Source organism: Anolis sagrei, chromosome 3 (genome assembly GCF_037176765.1).
Source record: "Anolis sagrei isolate rAnoSag1 chromosome 3, rAnoSag1.mat, whole genome shotgun sequence".
NCBI lineage: Eukaryota > Metazoa > Chordata > Lepidosauria > Squamata > Dactyloidae > Anolis > Anolis sagrei.
Genome location: NC_090023.1, coordinates 7,182,638 through 7,203,491, shown reverse-complemented (window position 1 = coordinate 7,203,491; position 20,854 = coordinate 7,182,638). Strand labels below are relative to the sequence as shown.

Below are 20,854 nucleotides of genomic sequence, written 5' to 3'. Positions count from 1 at the left end.
CTTGATGGATGGATGGTATCCTTGAAGGGACTGGATTGACCTTGAAGGAGCTGGGGGTGGTGACGACCGACAGGGAGCTCTGGTGTGGACTGGTCCATGAAGTCATGAAGTCATGAAAGTCCTGAGAGTGCCTTGCAAGAAGATCCAACCAGCCCATAATTCAAGAAATAAAGCCCAACTGCTCATTGGAGGTAAGGATAGTAGAGGCAAAGATGAAGTCCTTTGGCCACATCATGAGAAGACAGGAGAGCTTAGAGAAGAGAATGATGCTGGGGAAATGGAAGGAAAAAGGAAGAGGGGCCGACCAAGGGCAAGATGGAGGGATGGGATCCTTGAAGTGACTGGCTTGACTCTGAAGGAGCTGGGGGTGGTGACGACCGACAGGGAGCTCTGGCGTGGACTGGTCCATGAAGTCACGAGTCGGAAACGACTGAACGAATGAACAACATCAACAATCCCGTCCTATCTTGGCCTCCGCAGAAGGACTCAGGGCAGCTAACAACTGGCACACCATGGTGCCCACAACCAAAAGCATAAATACACAATTTAAATAAAAACAATATAAAAACAGTATAAAAACATTCAAACAGTCGCCGATTTAAGTCATCGTCCTAAAAGCAGTCCGTCAAATCCATTAAAGCCGTCGCTTTGCCAGCAGGTCAGCCTAGTCTGCAAAGGCGTGATTCCATAGCAAGGATTTCACTTGTTTCCAAAAGGTCAGGAGGGATGGAGCAGGTCTAATTTCGCTTGGGAGGGAGTTCCACAGCCGAGGGGCCACCACAGAAAAGGTCCTGTCCCTTGTCCCCACCAAACGCGATTGCAATGATGGGGGGAAAACGAGCAGGGCCTCTCCAGATGATCTTATGGTCCTAGGTGGATCGTAGCGGGAGATATGTTCGGACAAGTAAACTGGGCCAGAACTGTTCAGGGCTTTATAGGCCAAAGCCAGCACTTTGAATTGTGCTCATAGCCAGGATTTCACTTGTTTCCATAAGGTCAGGAGAGATGGAGCAGATCTAATTTCACTTGAGAGCGAATTCCACAGCTGAGGGGCCACCACAGAAAAGGCCCTGTCCCTTGTTCCCACCAAACACGATTGCAATGATGGGGGGGGGGGGATAACGAGCAGGGCCTCCCCGGAAGATCTTAATGTCCTTGATGGATCTGCAGCTTGGGAATATATAGTCGAAGGCTTTCATGGCTGGAATCACTGGGATGTTGTAGGTTTTTTGGGCTATGTGTCCATGCTCTAGAAGCATTCTCTCCTGATGTTTCACCTGCATCTATGGCAAGCATCCCCAGAGGTTGCGAGGTCTCACAACCTCTGAGGATGCTTGTCATAGATGAAGGCGAAACGTCAGAAGAGAATGCTTCTAGAGCATGGCTATATAGCCCGAAAAACCTACAACAACCCGGCATGGGAATACTCAAAAGCAAATTCCAAAAGAGTGCCATTTTACTACACCACGCTATATAATGGGGCTATGTTCAACATACCCTAATAACCCTCTCCCTCAATGTGTACAAAAGATAATCTAATATCACAGGCAGCAAATGGACAAAAACAGGAAAGAACTGCTTCAGTCTTTTTCTCTGAACCCTTTAGGGCCATTATTTTGGCAACCGATTTTATTGTTTATTGCATTTTCTCACAGGATCACATGCCGCTGGAGGAAGGGGCCTTCGTTTCCAAGCAGGAAACATAAAAAAGCGAGTGGATTTCCTCCTATATATTTACCATGCTCTTGCAAATATGCTTAGATATGCATTTCTGGGCATAATAAGAGGATCTTTGTAAACGGCAAATTGGGGTGCGGGGAAAACTGATTAAGGTTCATCCTGTCTGCTAACAGCTTTATGCTGATCTTGGCCTATAAAACCCTATATGGTTCCGGCCCAGCTTACTTGTCTGAATGTAACTCCCTCTACGTTCCACCCCGTAGTTTAAGATCGTCTAGGGAGGCCCTGCTCTTGGCCCTGCCAGCTTCACAAACGTTTTTGGCGGGAAAATACGAATAAATGGTCAACAAACTGAGGAATTTGTAATTACGAAAGGTACAAGACAAGGCTGTCCGCTATCTCCCTTGATTTTTATTATGGCCTTGGAGCCGCTGATGAGGAAAATAAGAGAAGATACAAATGTTAAGGGAGTCAAAATTGGGAAATATGAATACAAGATTAAAGCCTTTGCGGACGACCTGTTAGGAATTGTGGAAGATCCTATAAATAATCTTCAGATTTGGATAAATAAATTGCATGAATATGGAAAAGTGGCAGGCTTCAAGGTGAATAAAGGGAAAACAAAGATCTTAACAAAAAATGTAAAGAAAGAAAATCAGGAGAAAATTGCATTAACTACAGGAATGGAAATTGTTAAAAAAATCAAATATTTAGGAATTTGGATATCAGCAAAGAATAGCCAATTGTTGAAAAATAATTATGAATCGACCTGGAACAAAATAAAGAAAGATCTTAAAAATTGGAAATCATTGAAGATATCCTTATTAGGAAGGATTGCATTAATTAAAATGACGGTATTACCGAAGCTATTATTCTTATTTCAAAATATTCCAGTAATCAGAAGTCAAATAGCTTTTAAAAATTGGAATAAAGAACTCCTGAAATTCGTATGGGACGGAAAAAGACCTAGAATTAGGTATGTGAACTTAATTGATAAAAAAACAAGAGGAGGATTAGGTTTCCCAGACCTAAAAGCATATCATGACTCAAGTGCTCTCTTATGGATAAGAGACTGGATGTTATTAGAAAATGAAAAATGTTTGAACTTAGAAGGCCATGATCTACGGGTGGGCTGGCATGCCTACACGTGGTACGAAAGAGAGAAAAAGGAAAAGAATTTTGGGAATCACTTCGTTAGAGCGTCTCTGTTGAGAGTGTGGTTAAAATATAAAAATCTTTTTTATAACAAAACGCCACTTTGGGTCTCACCAATGGAGGCACATCAAAGAAGACTATTAGGCTGGAGAGCGTGGCCAACGTACAAGGATATTTTAAAAGAGAATACAGGGGAGATTAAGTCTTATGAACACTTGAAGGAGAAAAATAAGAATATGACATGGTTACATTACTTACAAATGAAAGACTATATTAAACAAGATAATAAAATAGGCTTTGCCTGGGAAGGCTCGATGTGGGATAAAATTTTAAAGGCAAGGAAAAAAGTAATCTCGGTCATTTATAATATGCTTCTGACGTGGTTAACGGAGACTGAGCAAGTTAAACCATGTATGATAAAGTGGGCACAAAACATAAGAAGATCTATCCAATTTAAAGAGTGGGAACAGATGTGGAACAAGAAATTAAAATATGTATATGCAACTGACCTAAAGGAAAACTGGATAAAAATGTTCCACAGATGGTACACCACCCCTAAGAAATTATCTTTGATAAACAAAGACTCTTCGGACAAATGTTGGAAAGGTTGCCAGCAGATAGGTACCTTTTATCATATGTGGTGGACTTGTAAAGAAATAGTGAAATATTGGTCTATGATTCATGAAGAGCTACAAAAAATGTTAAAAAGAATTTTTAAGAAGAAACCGGAGTATTACTTACTGGGCTTTACTGACTCTGAATTACAACTACAAGAGAATGAGGATAAACTTTTTACTTATATGACAACGGCAGCGAGAATTGAATTAGCCAAAGTTTGGAAACAGGACAATATCCCTACCAAGGAGGATTGGTTAGGGAAAATCAGAGAAATAAGGGAGATGGACGAGTTGACCTTTTATTTGAAAAAAAATACCGGAAACCCGATAAAGAGGACAGACTGGACAATTTTTGATAAGTACGAGGAAGAAGAGAAAAAGTAAAAAAGAGACAGAGCTTAGAAATACAACAGAAACATTATTGGTAATATAACACCTGACGAAGAGATGGAAGTCAAACCTTTTTTTTAGATTTTGTTTTTCCTTTTTTTATATAGATTTTTGTATTCTTTTTTTGTATATTCTTTTTTGCCTTTTTTTTATTTTTTTTATTTTTATGCTGCACTGTTTCACCTTATATATCCTTCTTTTTTCCTACTGTTCTATCTTCTTTTAATGTTCTCACTCTTTCGTTGTATTAGTTAAAAACTTTAATAAAAATTATCTTAAAAAAAAAAAACAAACGTGTTTGGCGGGGACGAGGGACAGGGCCTTCTCGGTGGTGACCCCCCATCTGTGGAACTCGCTCCCCAGCGAGATTAGGTCAGCATCATCCCTCCTTTTGTTTAGGAAAAAATTGAAATCATGGTTTTGGGACCAGACCTTTCGACAGAAGGCATGAAAGCACCTCGCATGTGAAATTGGACTGGATGCGACTATTGGCTGATAATGATGTTTTTAGATTGAAAGGATTTGGAGTGACTACTAGATCTATGAGATTGGAAGGTTTTGGAGTGTCTACTAGATCGATGAGACCGGAAGGTTTTGGAGCGTCTCCTAGATCTCAGAAATTGGAAGGTTTTGGAGTGTCTACTACATCTATGTGATTGGAAGGTTTTGGAGTGTCTACTAGATCTATGAGTTTGGAAGGTTTTGGAGTGTCTACTAGACCTATGGGATTGGAAGGTTTTGGAGTGTCTACTAGACCTATGGGATTGGAAGGTTTTGGAGTGTCTACTAGACCTATGGGATTGGAAGGTTTTGGAGTGTCTACTAGACCTATGGGATTGGAAGGTTTTGGAGTGTCTACTAGATCTATGAGATTGGAAGGTTTTGGAGTGTCTACTAGATCTATGAGTTTGGAAGGGTTTGGAGTGTCTACTAGACCTATGAGATTGGAAGGTTTTGGAGTGTCTACTAGATCTATGAGTTTGGAAGGTTTTGGAGTGTCTACTAGATCTATGAGATTGGAATGTTTTGGAGTATCTACTAGATCTATGAGATTGGAAGGTTTTGGAGTGACTACTAGATCCATGAGATTGGAAGGTTTTGGAGTGACTACTAGATCCATGAGATTGGAAGGTTTTGGAGTGACTACTAGATCTATGAGATTGGAAGGTTTTGGAGTATCTACTAGATCCATGAGATTGGAAGGTTTTGGAGTGACTACTAGATCTATGAGATTGGAAGGTTTTGGAGTGACTACTAGATCCATGAGATTGGAAGGTTTTGGAGTGACTACTAGATCTATGAGATTGGAAGGTTTTGGAGTGACTACTAGATCAATGGAAGGTTTTGGAGTGACTACTAGATCTATGAGATTGGAAGGTTTTGGAGTATCTACTAGATCCATGAGATTGGAAGGTTTTGGAGTGACTACTAGATCTATGAGATTGGAAGGTTTTGGAGTGACTACTAGATCAATGAGGTAAAAGATCTGGACTCGAAACAGATGGCCATCCAGCCTCTGTTTAAAAACCTCCAAAGACGGAGCCTCCACCACACTCCAGGACAGAGAGTTCCACTGCTGAACAGCTTTCATAGTTAGGAAGTTCTTCCTAATGTTCAGGTGGCATCTCCTTCCCTGTAGTCTGAAGCCATCTTTTCACATGTACTGTTGTCAAGCCAGGTGTGTGGTCATAACAGATCAGAATATGAAAGGAATGGTGTCTTCAAGACACAGACTCATGCATTCTAGTGCATGCTTATTATCCCTAATCTGGAAATCCAAAATGCCTCTGGACTTTCCATGACCAGCTTATCTATAAGGGCTTATCACTCCTTGTGGAAAGTGACTTGAAAACCCCAGCAAGTCAAGAAGGGCTGCATATTGCAATCTCACACTTTCTGTCCTACATTCAACATTGGGCTGGAGCGGAAGCTACTGCGCAAAGGAGCTTCCTGCTTGTAGGATAGAGTTGCATGACTTTGACTCCTGTCCTTTCCCCATAATACATCGATGAGGACGTTTTGCTGCCTTTGGCCGAAGCAGCCACAGAGCTAATGAAGCCACAAACCCTGTCTGGCCCACTGGCTTCATGAAACCTCCCAAGAGACATCTGGCTTCTCGCTTTCACCTTGAAAACATGCTCAGTTATTCCAAGTGAAATAAAAAGAGAATGTGACTGAACATCTTAATCTGTGTAAGGATCAAACTGAACCCTCTGCCCCCAAACTCACAGCGAGATGTATAAAAAGAGCGAGGTTAGTTCTAGTTACGAGAGCTATTTGTTCAGTCTATATTTTGCCAGGGAAAAAAGTGATGTTTTCATTTTAATTCAAGTCAGCAGATTATTCCGCAATATGTTTCCTCGATATTCATTACACGGCCTGCCCAACGAAAGGGAAATCATGCACATTTCATGAAAATACAGAAAGCTACTTACTCTGAACAGCGCTAACACAAAATGAAAATGAAGCGACTAAAATGCATAACAGTTGTAGAATTGGCATTCCCTGCTTCTTAGACAGAAGGTTGTTAATGGCTTCAGAAGCGCACCAGAAGTAAAGAATCCCTGCTTTTGAACTGTTCCCCAGGAAAGAATAATGGCTGGGATGAAATTTCACATCCAAGCAAAAAAAGAGTTTTAAAAAGAAGTGACAGATAAATCGGATGAAAGACACGAAGCCTTTCACTACCTGTTTCTTTGATCCAATTTTGAGCCATTTGCGTTATGATAAGGCAGTGGTTCTCAACCTGTGGGTCCCCAGATGTTTTGGCCTTGAACTCCCAGAAATCCAAACATCTGGTAAACTGGCTGGGATTTCTGGGAGTTGTAGGTCAAAACACTTGGGGACCCACAGGTTGAAAACCATTGCAATTAGCTGAAAGAAGGCTGGTCTAATGTTGAGGTGAGGTTCAGGAATGAAAGCCAAAATACAGAATGGCCCCCAAATAATAATAATAATAATAATCATCATCATCATCATCATCATCATCATCATCATCATCTGAGCAACGGTGTTATGCCTCTGCTTGTAGTCTGTCTGTGTGATCTTCTTGCATCACATCCTCAGCTGCTGCAAGAAGATTGTGCAGACAGACTACAAGCAGAGGCACAACACCCTTGCTCAGATGATTCTTTAGAACTTGTACCACAAATACCATTTTTCTGCAACAAAGAACTGGTGGGATCACAAGCCAGAAAAAGTTAGAGAATGAACACATTCTCTGGGACTTCCGGATTCAGACGGAGAGTGTTTTGGAGCACAATACTCCTGACTTCACGATCGTGTTAAAAAACAAAGTATGGATTGTCAATGTCGCAATACCTGGTGACAACAGGATTGAAGAAGAACAACTAGAAAAGCTGACATGATATGAGGATTTAAAGATCGAACTGCAAAGACTCTGGCACAAGCTAATAAGGTGGTCCCAGTGGTGATTGGTCCACTGAGTGCAGTGCCTAAAGACCTTGGCCTGCATTTAAACATGATTGGCACTGACAAAATTACCATCTGTCAGCTGCAAAAGGCCACCTTACTGGGATCTGCACGCATTATTCGCCGATACATCACACAGTCCTAAACACTTGGGAATTGTCTGCTGTGTGATCCAATATAACAGCCAGTAGAGTGATCTTGTTTGCTGTGGACTCATCTTGTTGTGTTTCAAATAATAATAATAATAACAACAACAGCAGCAGCAACAGCAACAAGGAAGTGTCCAATATGTGATCCAATACAACAGCCAGCAGAGTAACCCTTTCTGCTGTGGACTCATCTTGTTGTGTTTCAAACAATAATAATAATAATAATAATAATAATAATAATAATAATAATAATACATCACACAGGGTTGTTGTAGGTTTTTTCGGGCTATATGGCCATGGTCTAGAGGCATTCTCTCCTGACATTTCACCTGCATCTATGGCAAGCATCCTCAGAGGTAGTGAGGTCTGTTGGAACTAGGAAAGTGGGTTTATATATCACACTGTTCTAGATGCTTGGGAAATGTTCGACTTGTGATACGAAATCCAGCATATATATCTTGTTTGCTGTGACATGCTGTGTTTTTGTGTCAGTAAGATAATAATAGTAATAATTTGATACACAACAAGATTAATACACATACGCTATGCTGGCTTTTGTATTCTATCTCATGACAGACACTTTCATGGCCGGAATCAATGGGTTGTTGTAGGTTTTTCGGGCTATGTGGCCATGTCGAAGGCTTTCATGGCTGGAATCACTAAGTTCTTGTGGGTTTTTTCGGGCTATAGGGCCATGTTCTAGAGGCATTTCTCTTGACGTTTCGCCTGCATCTATGGCAAGCATCCTCAGAGCTGAGGTCTGTTGGAACTGGGAAAAAGGGTTTATATATCTGTGGAATGACCAGGGTGAGACAATTCTAAAATTGCAACAGCAAAAACAGCAGAGAGGAAACAGGCAGGGACATCTAATCACCTTTCAAGAAGAGTTTGCTCCAGGCACAGTCAGCCATTGTATGCTAATCAAGGTGGTCAGTTGAAATATTCACACCTAGCCCAACTGACAAAAGTCCTTTGTCTGGTCATTCCACAGATATATAAACCCTTTTTCCCAGTTCCAACAGACCTCACCTCTGAGGATGCTTGCCATAGATGCAGGCGAAACGTCAGGAGAAATGCTTCTAGAACATGGCCATATAGCCTGAAAAAACCCCACAAGAACTTATGTGGCCATGCTCTAGAAGTATTCTCAACTGACGTTTTACCTGCATCTATGGCAAGCATCCTCAGAAGTTGTGAGGTCTAAGACTGTGTGATGTATTGGCGAATAATGTGTGCAGATCCGAGTTGGGTGGCCATTTGCAGATGACAGATGGTGATTTTGTCAGGGCTGATTGTTTTTAAGTGCAGGCCAAGGTCTTCAGACACTGTACCCAGATGTTAGGGATTCCTCATCTTTAGAAGAGGAACTGGAGCAGAAAAATGTTCAGGAATTAGAGGAGGAATTGGAATCAGGGGATGAAGTCTTGCAAGTGCTCACATTTCTGGAAAGGCGAAAGGAAACAGCATAGACTGCGTTCAGCTAGAATAGCTGCTAGAAATGCCGAGGTAATGGGGAGACATGGTAAAATGTTTTGCAAGTAGGTGAAATGAAGCCATTTGGATGTTTTTGCACTTTGCTTCATTTCAAATCCTGGATTATTACTAACAAAGTGCTGTTTGGTTTGTAAGCTGAAGAAGGAATCCCGGAGTTTTGATGCCTTTGGGACAGCATGTTATGCATTCATATGTCACTTATGCAGAGAAGCCCCTATTCCGCATGCACATAGGCAAACCCACAAAACAGATTAAATGGTGATAGCAGACGCTGCCATATACCTCCACTAAGGTCATTCTCAGAGCACTGACAGGTGAAGGCTCAATATCCACCAGCTGAACGGCACTAAAACTCTAAATATCAAAGGTTGCACAAGGACAAAACACACACACACACAGATACACACACACACACATACAACACAGTTAGAATTGCAAGGCAAACACAGTTAGACAAATATGGTTAGTCAAGGAAAATCTAGCCTGCTGCCTTTTAGATGCCCTTGGACTTGATGTAAACAGTTTGCCGGGAGACTTAGAAGTTTCTTATCTCTTGAGGAAGAACGGGTTCAGAACATAACATTTGAATTTAAAGGGCAGGTTTGTTGTTCCTAGTAAGCAGGCCCAAGTCTTATCTGCCTTTCCCCAAATACAGCCACCCAGGTAATGGGACAAAACTTGCGCAAGGGACAGTTTACCAGACAGCTGCAGGAAAGAGGTCTCATTGGAAACCTGCATTTATTTTAAATTACTGCCCTCTATTCATAGGTTCAGAAGAAACACAGAAAAATTGCTATTTTTAGAGTGAGTTATAGCCATTGAACCCTACAAATATTTGGGTACACATTTCAAACATTTTGGGACCTAAGGGATTAGGATATTGTGTTGTGGAAGGCTTTCATTGCTGGAAGCTCTGGGTTGCTGTGAGTTTTCCTGGCTGTATGACCATGTTCCAGAAGCATTCTCTCCTGACATTTTGCCCACATCTATGGCAGGCATCCTCAGAAGCTGTGAGGTCTGTTGGAAACTAGGCAGGTGAGGTTTATATATCTGTGGAATAATGTCCAGGGTGGGAGAAAAAAACTCTTGTCTGCTTGAAGCAAGTGTGAATTTTGCAATTGGCCACCTTGATTAGCATTTAAAGGCCTTGCAGCTTCAAAGTCTGGCTGGTTGCTGGCTGGACGAATCCTTAGTTAATAATCAGGAGATTAACCATATTTTTGGGTTGTTGTAGGTTTTCCGGGCTATATGGCCATGTTCTAGAGGCATTCTCTCCTGACGTTTCGCCTGCATCTATGGCAAGCATCCTCAGAGGTAGTGAGGTCTGTTGGAAGTAGGAAAATGGGTTTATATATCTGTGGAAAAACCAGGGTGGGACAAAGGACTCTTGTCTGCTGGAGCGAGGTGTGAATGTTTCAACTGACCACCTTGATTAGCATTTAATGGCTTGGAAGTGCCTGGGGGAATCTTTCTTTGAGAGGTGATTTGATGTCCCTGATTGTTTTAAAAAAAACCCATATTTTTATTGCTGATTTTAAAAAAGGTAAAGGTCTTCCCCTTGACATTAAGTCTAGTCGTGTCGGAAGCTGAAGAACCAGCGTCGTCCGTAGTCACCTCCAAGGTCATGTGGCTGGCATGACTGCATGGAGTGCCGTTACCTCTATGCCGGAGCAGTACCTATGGATCTACTCACATTTGTATTTTTTCAAACTGCTATGTTGGCGAAAGGTGGGGCTAACAGCGGGAGTTTACCCTGCTCCCTGGATTCGAACCTGCGATTTCCTGGATTCGAATCAGCAATTTCAGCAGTTTAACCTGCTGCGCCACCAGGGGATCCTATTACATGCCAATTAAGAAGAAATATGATGAAACCTCCCCCCAAAGATGAGCTATGGGGATATTTCTGAGCAATGAAAACATTCAGCTCATAGACTGCACTTCCCCATTTGTGTCCAAATATGCAATAGAGAATGTGTACCGCGAGGACAAGGTTGTAGGATCTAAATGGCTAGAATATCTCCTCCTCTTTAAAGGTTTTCTTACTCTTGGGGGCAGGATTAGGTGTACACTTAAGCCCACTTGATTAGAACAGGTTGAAAATTGACATAAATCATCTAAATCCATCAATTTGTGTCTGCTGAAGAGAGCCCAGGAGGGTATAGAAGGTTATCCAAATCAGAATAGCACTCCGCATGCATGACTATATAAGAATACACAAGCAATTCCTTTGAGTATCAACCTTGTTCTATCTCCCAAATGGCTTTTCAGGATTGTGGCCCTTTCAAATCACCAAAATAATTACCTAAGATAATAAAATTATTGATTTTTAAAAGAAATATCCTTACAGTGTCGCTGTCACACGGTTGGAATTGGAAGGACTGGGGTTTGTGAAATACCGTGTTCTCTTGTAAGAACAGCTGGAAATTGTAATCTCGCACTACCTGAAAGAGACAATAAACAAGTTAATAGGAATGTTTAACAAAGACAAAAGTGTGCTGCAACTGTTAAGGTGGGTGATTTTCACAATAACGGTGCTCAAAGTCTTTCAGGATAGAATGCGTCTGAACATTTTGCAGAATTTTCCTAGAAAGCATCAATCTTAGAAACCCATACAGCTGATGTATCAATGACACGAAACACATTGATTAATATGTGTTTTAATGTCCATATACTACATACTGAGTTGAGTTTGATTCTGTTTAATTAAACATATGACATCAAATTATTAAACTTTATGTTGAAAGCACGGATGTGGTGCAGCTGGTTGAGAGTCAGCTGCATTAAAATCACTACTGACCGAAAGGTCATGCGTTCGAAGCCCGCCTAAGTCGGAGTAAGCTCCCAACCATTTGTCTAGCTTGCTGTTGACCTATGCACCCCGAAAGACAGTTGCATATGTCAAGTTAGGAAATAATAATAATAATAATAATAATAATAATAATAATAACTTTATTTATATACTGCTCTATCTCCTCAAGGGGACTCAGGGTGGTTTCCAAGTAACAGACACCAAAACATAGAGTATCCAATATAAGCATAAAATTATCACAACAACTTAAACAAAAATATATCACAACAACACATATATATTAAAAAATAATCCTGCTGGTTCTTCGTGCCTGTTTGTTAGGAGCAATAAAAATGGGTAGAGGCAATTAAAAAAGGGCCGGGCCAAGGTTAGTGCAAAGCCAGAATATGGGGGGCTTGGGAATCGTTTTTGTTTTTGTTTTGGTCATGTCAGGAGTGACTTGAGAAACTGCAAGTCACTTCTGGTGTGAGAGAATTGGCCGTCTGCGAGGACGTTGCCCAGGGGACGCCCGGATGATTTGATGTTTTTATCATCCTTGGGAGGCTTTTCTCATGTCCCTGCATGAGGAGCTGGAGCTGATAGAGGGAGCTCATCCGCCTCTCCCCGGATTCGAACCTGCGACCAGTCGGTCTTCAGTCCTGCCGGCACAGGGCTTTAACCCACTGCGCCACCAGGGGTTCCAGGGAATCGGGTAAAGTGCCACTTTATGTGTTGAGGCTAATTTAACTAATTTACAATGCCATAAAAATCTCCAGCAGCGTGCAAAAGAATGAGGAAGTACTCCATCGGGGTCACAAGTGGACGGTGAAGTGACAGCTCCCCTGGTGGCCAGAATACCCTCAAGAAAAGCTGGAATGCCAGATTGCCATTTTTTATTTAAAAACTTACCCGACTGGAAGTTTCCAAAAGAAACTGGAATGTGCTTTGTACAGCTTGGCATATTTCGAATTCAGTCCTGCTGAATGCCATTATATAATCTTTAAGGTGATCGTATACATTCCCATCGAGAGCCTGCAATTAAAGAAGAGAAAGAGAAATAAAAGGGGATGCTGAAGAATACATTCAGTTTAGAGGCTGAGCACAGAATCATAGAGTCAGAAAAGACCACATAGGCCACCTAGTCAAACCCCCTGCCATATAGGAGAAGCACAATCAAAGTACCCCTAACAGATGGCCATAAAAATGGCATGAGGGCCTGCCATCTTTATGAAGGTACTTCTATTCATCTTCAACCTCGAAAGAGGATACTGGTCAGCTTGGAGGAGTTCCTAAGTACCTTCAGCAATGCTGAAATTGCTATCTCTTCCCACTAGCTGGCACTACAGAGCATGCCAAAAGAGAGCATGAGTTACTAGCAGATCAATAAAAAGGAGCACGTGTCTTCTGTAGCATATCCTGCAGGTATCAAGGCATTTTGCTTAGAAAACATCAAGGAGGAGGAACAATTATATGATAACAAGTAAGGTGTAATGTTGGAAATTAATTGCGATTCATTAACACTGCAGGCGCTCCTTGGCTTCTCGCACTTCAGACACACATTTCCAAATCCAACCTACACTATAAGGCTGTCAGGTGAATTACAAGGGAGGGCTCCTGGATCTTTAATGGTTGTGCGAAAGATAAACATTCAGCTGGTGTTACTACCGTGACAAGCAACATGCACCCAAATTCCCACTCCCACTTCCTTACTCCAAAATAGGAAAGGCATAATTAATACATCAGCAAAGGTATAGCATCCCAGTTTCAGAATAGGTTTCAACTTGCACGCAACACAACCCCTTGCAGTTTCTGTTTTAACAATTAGCTCAGCAGAGTGTTTGGGGACATGATGTTGAACCTTTCTTCTCACATGGGGCCTCCTTTTATTCTCTCCTAAGTCACTAGGAATGGCACAAGGGAGAGTGAAAAGCCACACAGAACACCTACATCTGTGAAGACGACACCAAACTATTAACAGCAAGCAGTTTATTCTACTACTAGCTGTACCCACTGCCACACACGGGTGTGGCCAACCTTCCCTCCCTCTTACTCTACATCTTTCTTTCTCTCCATCTTTCCTTCCTTCCTTCCTTCCTTCCTTCCTTCCTTCCTTCCTTCCTTCCTTCCTTCCTTCCTTCCTTCCTTCCCTCCCTCCTTCTTTCTTTCCCTTCTTCTTTCTCTCCTTTCTTCCTTCTCTACCTCCTTCCTTCCTTCCTTCCTTCCTTCCCTCCCTCCCTCCCTCCCTCCTTTTTTCTTTCCCTTCTTCTTTCTCTCCTTTCTTCCTTCTCTACCTCCTTCCTTCCTTCCATCTTTCTTTCTCTCTTTCTTTGCTTCCTTCTCCCCCTCCCTCTTTCTTTCTTTCCTTCTCTTCTTCCTTCCCTCTCTTTTTTCTTTCCTTCTCTCCCTCTTTCCTGCGTACCCCTTTTCTTTCCCTCCCCCATTATCTCCTTTCTTCCTTCTCTCCTCTTTCCTGCGTACCCCCCTTTTTCTTTCCCTCCCTCTTTCCTTCCTTCCTTCCTTCCTTCCTTCCTTCCCTACCTCCTTTTTTCTTTCCCTTCTTCTTTCTCTCCTTTCTTCCTTCTCTACCTCCTTCCTTCCATCTTTCTTTCTCTCTTTCTTTGCTTCCTTCTCCCCCTCCCTCTTTCTTTCTTTCCTTCTCTTCTTCCTTCCCTCTCTTTTTTCTTTCCTTCTCTCCCTCTTTCCTGCGTACCCCTTTTTCTTTCCCTCCCCCATTATCTCCTTTCTTCCTTCTCTACCTCTTTCCTGCGTACCCCCCTTTTTCTTTCCCTCCCTCTTTCCCTCCTTCCTTCCTTCCTTCCCTACCTCTTTCTTTTCTTCATCCTTCTCTGCTTTTTTCTTTTGTTCCCTCTTTCCTTCCCTCCTTCCTTCTTTCCCTCTTTCCCTCCTTCCCTCTAGATGTAGGCCAGAAAAGAGTTGGGCTCGAAGGCAGCTCTTGAGAGAGGTGCGTCCCTGCTCTCCGCAGAGCAAGGGCTTCACAGTTAGTAAGCTGGACATCTGCATCTGTATTGTCATTTAGCTTTTTTGGATTTTTAAGTTCTTTCTGCTGCTTTTTTGGGGGGTTTATGAGTGAGGGTCACTTGTTGGTCTGTTAAGAGTGTAGTGTCCAAATTTGGTGTCAATTAATCCAGTGGTTTTTGAGTTATGTCAGTCCCACAAATGGACATTACATTTTTATTTAGATAGATTTCCACTTTTCACAGACTCCCCAAATTTAGGTGAACATCCTTTCATTATTTGACTGGCAATGAGAAACGTCACAGAATCTTAGGCGGAAGAGACCCCCCCCCCCAAGGGACACCAGTCTCAGTTTATAAATCTCCAGAGAATGAGACTTCTCAAGACTCCCAGGAAGCATTTTCTCCTGCCCAACAGCTCCAAACATCAAGATGGAATCCACTGCTCCATTGTGTCCTAGTTTCCAGAGCAGCAGAAAACAATGTGACATCCTTTCAAATATGTAAACATGACAATCACATCCCTTGTCAGCCTTTTCTCTAAGCTAAACATTCCCAGCCAACTAAGCAGTTTCTTAGAGGGACTCATAGTGTCTGGACTTTTGACTATTTTGGTGGCCTTTCTTTGGACATGTTTCAGCTTGTCCATCTCCTTCTGGAATAGTGGTGCCCAGAACTGGACACAGGGCAATTATTCCAGGTGATGTCTGACCAAAACACAAAAGAGTGGGACTAAGGCTTCTCTAAATCTTGACAGAATACTCTTATTGATGCAGCCTAGAACCATGTTGGCTTTTTTAGCTGCAGCATCACTCTGTTAACTTCCATTCACTAGACTTTATTCCTGAAGGCATGTTTCAAGAAAGAAACTATAAGTCAGCCCAGGAGAATTGTGTAGGCTTGAATCAAGACTCGGAATTACACCTTAGTTGTTTATTAGTTACCTCTAGGCAAGGAGCTGGCATGACTACTCCAAACATTACTCTGGCTTGAAGCTGTGGGGGTAGTGGAGCACACCGTTTACGTAACTAACCATGCCGATTGCATAGCTAATGTCTACCAGAACTTCTGGGGATTATTGCGTGTTATCAGGACCTTGCACTTCAAAACAATGTTGGTTCTTGGAAATATAATGCCATTTAGATACAGCACCGTTTTAACAAATGTTTTTTGAGACATGAAAACAGTACATGTGAAAGGGATTTCGGGGTCTTCGTACACCACAAGCTGAACATAACTGAACAGCTTAAAAAATCAATGTGATTCTAGGCTATGTCAACAGGAGTAACTATGCTCCTACGCCATCAACTCCACTGGACTGGTCATGTTGTCAAAATGTCCGATCACCATCTCCCAGAGAAGTTACTATACCCCAAACTCAAGAATAGAAACCATAATGTTGGTGAACAGCAAAAAGACTGAAAGATGGGATTAAAGCCAACCTTAAAAACTGTGGCATGGACACCGAGAACCGGGAAGCCCTGGCCCTTAAGTGCTCTAACTGGAGGTCAGCTGTGACCAGCAGTGCTGCAGAATTCAAAGAGGCACGAATGGAGGGCAAAAGGGAGAAACGTGCCAAGCAGAAGGCATGTCAAGACAACCCTGACTGGGATCACCTTCCACCTGGAAACTGATGTCCTCAATGTGAAAGAACATGTGGGCCAAGAATAGGGATTTACAGTCACTTACATATCCACCACCAAGACACTACACTTGGAAGGCTATCATACTCAGACAATGAGGGATTGCCTAAGTCAGTGTCCAGATTGTGGAAATTCATATCTTCAGTTGGAATAAACCTGTGTCCAGTTCTGGGCACCACAAGTCAAGAAGGAGATGGACATGGTGTCCAGAGAAGGGCAAGCAAAAGGGTCTGGACACCATGAACAGGGACTACACAATATCCCAGAGTACTTGTAAGATATCAGTACAAACACAAAACAATCTATGCGTAATGTCAAAGTGTATTATCAAGAAAACATATAATATTCCATTTACCAAATCCCCAGAACATAGCTCAATTCAGTGGTACACAGAAATCAAAAGGAGCAACCGCTCTCAAACGTAACAGTTCTGGGTTTGGATAGGGATTCCACTGTATATAGGCTTCAGGGATACATTCAATGAGAAAAGTCATATACACAAAGTAAGCATTGAGTCATGAGGCTATGTGTAAACTGAAGACAATAATGAGGATGAAGCGCCACTCTCAAAACAATCTTCATGGAAAAGATCCAACTCAAGTCCAGTGAAAAATGGAGCACTGCTTCTCAAAATAAGTCTTCAAAGAAAAGTCCCAATGGCATTCAACAGGGGTGCCCGGGTATTTTTGTACCCTGTTTCGGGGAAAGCAATCCCCTTCCTCAGGAGTTGATAAATTCAGCAACTCTAGACTCTTATATCATACCAGGTAGCTTATACAAAAAGTGACTCTGCTTGAAGTAAATTCACACTGCGAGTGGTTCAATTCCATCACTGGTGGAGTTCAGAATGCTCTTTGATTGTAGGTGAACTATACATCCCAGTAACCACAACTTGCATATGTCAAGGTCTATTTTCCCCCAAGAGCACCTCAAGAGTGCCCCTGGGCAAAGTCAACTATACTGCAAATGCTTACTTTGCGTAATGGGTTGAGCCGCCCATGACCATGAAGACCGGCTGAGGCAGCTAGGTATATTTAGCCCAAAGAGATGGCTGAGAGGGGAAATGAGAGACATGTCCAGAGGAGGGCGACTAAAATGATCAAGGGTCTGGAGAACAAGCCCTATGAGGAGCGGCTTAGGGAACTGGGCATGTTTAGCCTGAAGAAGAGAAGGCTGAGAGGAGATATGATAGCCATGGATAAATATGTGAGAGGAAGCCACAGGGAGGAGGGAGCAAGCTTGTTTTCTGCTTCCTTGGAGACTAGGACGCGGAACAATGGCTTCAAACTACAAGAGAGGAGATTCCATCTGAACATTAGGAAGAACTTCCTGACTGTGAGAGCCGTTCAGCAGTGGAACTCTCTGCCCCGGAGTGTGGTGGAGGCTCCTTCTTTGGAAGCTTTTAAGCAGAGGCTGGATGGCCATTTGTCAGGGGTGATTTGAATGCAATATTCCTGCTTCTTGGCAGGGGGTTGGACTGGATGGCCCATGAGGTCTCTTCCAACTCTTTGATTCTATGATTCTATGTTTAAATATCTGAAAGGATGCCGTAATGAAGAGGAGGCAAGAGTGTTTTCTGCTGCTTTGAAGACTAGGACACAAGGGAACAATGGATTCAAATTGGCAGGAAAAGAGATCCCACCAAAACATTAGGAAGAACTGAGTGTTCAGCAGTGGACTGTGTAGAGTGCGATGGAGCCTCCTTCCAAAAAGCAAACTTAGTTTAGCATCTTTTTTCTAAACATTTTTAAGGAGCCAATCAGCAGCTCCTAAAAAACAAGACATGAAGACATTCACGCTGCTTCAAAATTCATGGACAAGATTCAGAGCACAGCAGTCCCACTTCAAGTTCACGATTAACAACGGCTAATAAGACAATTGGACTGTTACTTCATCTTACTCAATTATTCCCATCCTCTGTACATGCTATAGCGCTTGCCACTTTCAAAGAGGGAAGGAATAATGATCTAACCCTGTCAGAACTGCTGAAGAGGAAATGGGGATGCATTACTTCTGGTGGAGTCATAAATTAAGGAAGATTTGACGCAGGAACCGTGGTCTTTTAGCTTCCTCGCTTCACTTACAGCAATCAGAGATGTTAACTGGTGTTCAGTGCAAAGTGTTGATCAATAAATCTCTGCATCATGTGGACAGTTTATGCAATGGAATGGTGCTTGGGATGACATTAAGCATCCTAACAAGCTACTGGTAAGACTCAGTTACCAATCCTTCTGATAAAGAAACTCCATTTTACGAACTCTATTGATGCCTGCCCAAACTCGACTTTTCCTCCTTGACCTTTGTCTGGCTGGAATTTTATTCGACAGAACCAGTTTTGGGAGGGTATGAAAAATGGATGGTGAAATACAGACTTTTGGTATCATATTGTAGGCATATGTCTGCAGTAAGAGAACATAATAAGGTTTAACCTAGGAAAGAACTAGATTCATTATTCCAGTTGATCCTACTGGAGTTGTGTGTGCCTTCTTATAACAGACAAGGTAAATAGCAGCTTCCTCCAGAATTCTTTGCTTATTTATTTAATGTGTCAGAAGTGAATTGGGGGTACAGTTATAATGTATTTAAAAACACAACGTTTAAAAAACTTGGCATTATGCTAAATGTCCTTTGAGCAGAACCTGGATCATAGAATCATCATCATCATCATCATCATCATCATCATCATCATCATCATCATCATCATCATCACCACCACCACCACCATAGAATCAAAGAGTTGGAAGAGACCTCATGGGCCATCCAGTCCAACCCCATTCTGCCAAGAAGCAGGAATATTGCATTCAAATCACCCCTGACAGATGGCCATCCAGCCTCTGTTTAAAAGCTTCCAAAGAAGGAGCCTCCACCACACTCTGGGGCAGAGAGTTCCACTGCTAAACGGCTCTCACAGTCAGGAAGTTCTTCCACATGTTCAGATGGAATCCCCTTTCTTGTAGTTTGAAGCCATTATTTCGTGTCCTAGTCTCCAGGGAAGCAGAAAACAAGCTTGCTCCCTCCTCCCTGTGGCTTCCTCCCACAGAGGCCACTTCAAGTGCCACTTCAAGTGTCTCTGGTGTTGCTGTGAGAAGGTCCTCCATTGTGCATGTGGCAGGGCTCTGACTGGATTGTATTAAGTGGTCTGAAGTTTGCTCTTCTCCACACTCGCATGTCGTGGTCTCCACTTTGAAACCCCATTTCTTAAGGTTGGCACTGCATCTCATGGTGCCACAGCACAGCCTGTTCAGCGCCTTCCAAGTCGCCCTGTCTTCTCTGTGCCCAGGGGGGAGTCTCTCATTTGGTATCAGCCATGGGTTGAAGTTCTGGGTTTTAACCTGCCATTTCTGGACTCTCACTTGCTGAGGTGTTCCTGCAAGTATCTCTCTATATATTAGGAAACTATTTCTTGATTTAAGGTGTTGGCGTCCTGGCTGTTGTGGCTCAGCTGGAACCACAGAGTGTATCTGATGAGGATGATGGGACTCAGGTTCACAGTCTGGTTCAAAATGTCCCTGTTCTAGACGTCCCTGTTATAGACAGTGAAGAACCGCAGTTTCCCACAGCAAGGAATGAGAGTGTTGATACTGAAAATAGCCAGGTGCAGATTGACTCAGAGAAGGAGGACACTTCTCAGCCTGATAATGAGGAAGCAGGGAAACAGGCTGACCCTAACGAACAGACTGACCTTGATGAAATGGGAACCTTAGATTGGGCTGACTGTTTGAAATTCAGAGTTCGAAGGAGTGTGAGAATAGCTAACAAGAAGGAGGCCAGAGGCCAAAGAAACGCCTTCATATTTTGCAAAGGGTATTAAGCAGTGTGTTTGAGAACAAACCTTTGTCAAAGCAACTTTTCGTTTAACCAAGAAGCTTGCCTTTGCTTGTCTGGATTATCTTGCAGTTCTTGTGTTCATGTTTTCAGGACTTTGTCATGTTCTCTTGGGTTTTTGCTTTGCTGGTGCCTTTTTGGATTAATCTTCAAAGTGCTATTCTATATTGATCTTTCTATATTGATCTTTTGGTACATTACCTTTGCTTTTAAGAATTTTTTACCTTTTATTTTTAACAAACTATAAAGACTTCTGGCTGTGTGCAGTTTGGTGTTTTCAGCAAGGTGAATCTACTCTGAGGTGTGACAGTGGCTGATATCCGAAGAGAGGATGGGCTGGAGATGTCACTGCCTTGGTCCTTTCATTATTGGCTGCTACTTCCTGGTAGATGTCAACTGGTGCAATACTGGCTAAATAGTAGAACTTCTCTGGTGGTGTGGGGCATAGACATCCTGTGATAATGTGGCATGTCTCATTAAGAGCCACATCCACTGTTTTAGTGTGGTGTGATGTGTTCCACACTGGGCATGCTTATTCAGCAGCAGAGTAGCAAAGCGCAAGGGCAGATGTCTTCACTGCATCTGGTTGTGAACCCCAGGTTGTGCCAGTCAGCTTTCATATGATATTGTTTCTTGCGCCCACTTTTTGCTTGATATTCAAGCAGTGCTTCTAGTAAGTCGGAGCCCGGCTCCAACAGACAAGAGT

General features: G+C 42.5%; 1 protein-coding gene across 2 annotated transcripts in view; it reads right to left on the bottom strand.

The window, feature by feature from the left end:
• FCHSD2 (FCH and double SH3 domains 2) overlaps window positions 1-20,854 on the bottom strand; it is a 304,170-nt gene that overhangs the window by 67,752 nt on the left and 215,564 nt on the right. Inside the window, exons 9-11 of one of the 2 annotated variants that reach the window (XM_060771259.2) lie at window positions 12,615-12,737; window positions 11,263-11,358; window positions 9,200-9,271 (exon numbers count right to left, since the gene is read on the bottom strand). In XM_060771259.2, coding sequence (XP_060627242.2) covers window positions 9,200-9,271; window positions 11,263-11,358; window positions 12,615-12,737 — 291 coding nt within the window. The remainder of the gene's footprint in view (window positions 1-9,199; window positions 9,272-11,262; window positions 11,359-12,614; window positions 12,738-20,854) is intronic. The other variant, XM_060771260.2, reaches the window with a different exon arrangement.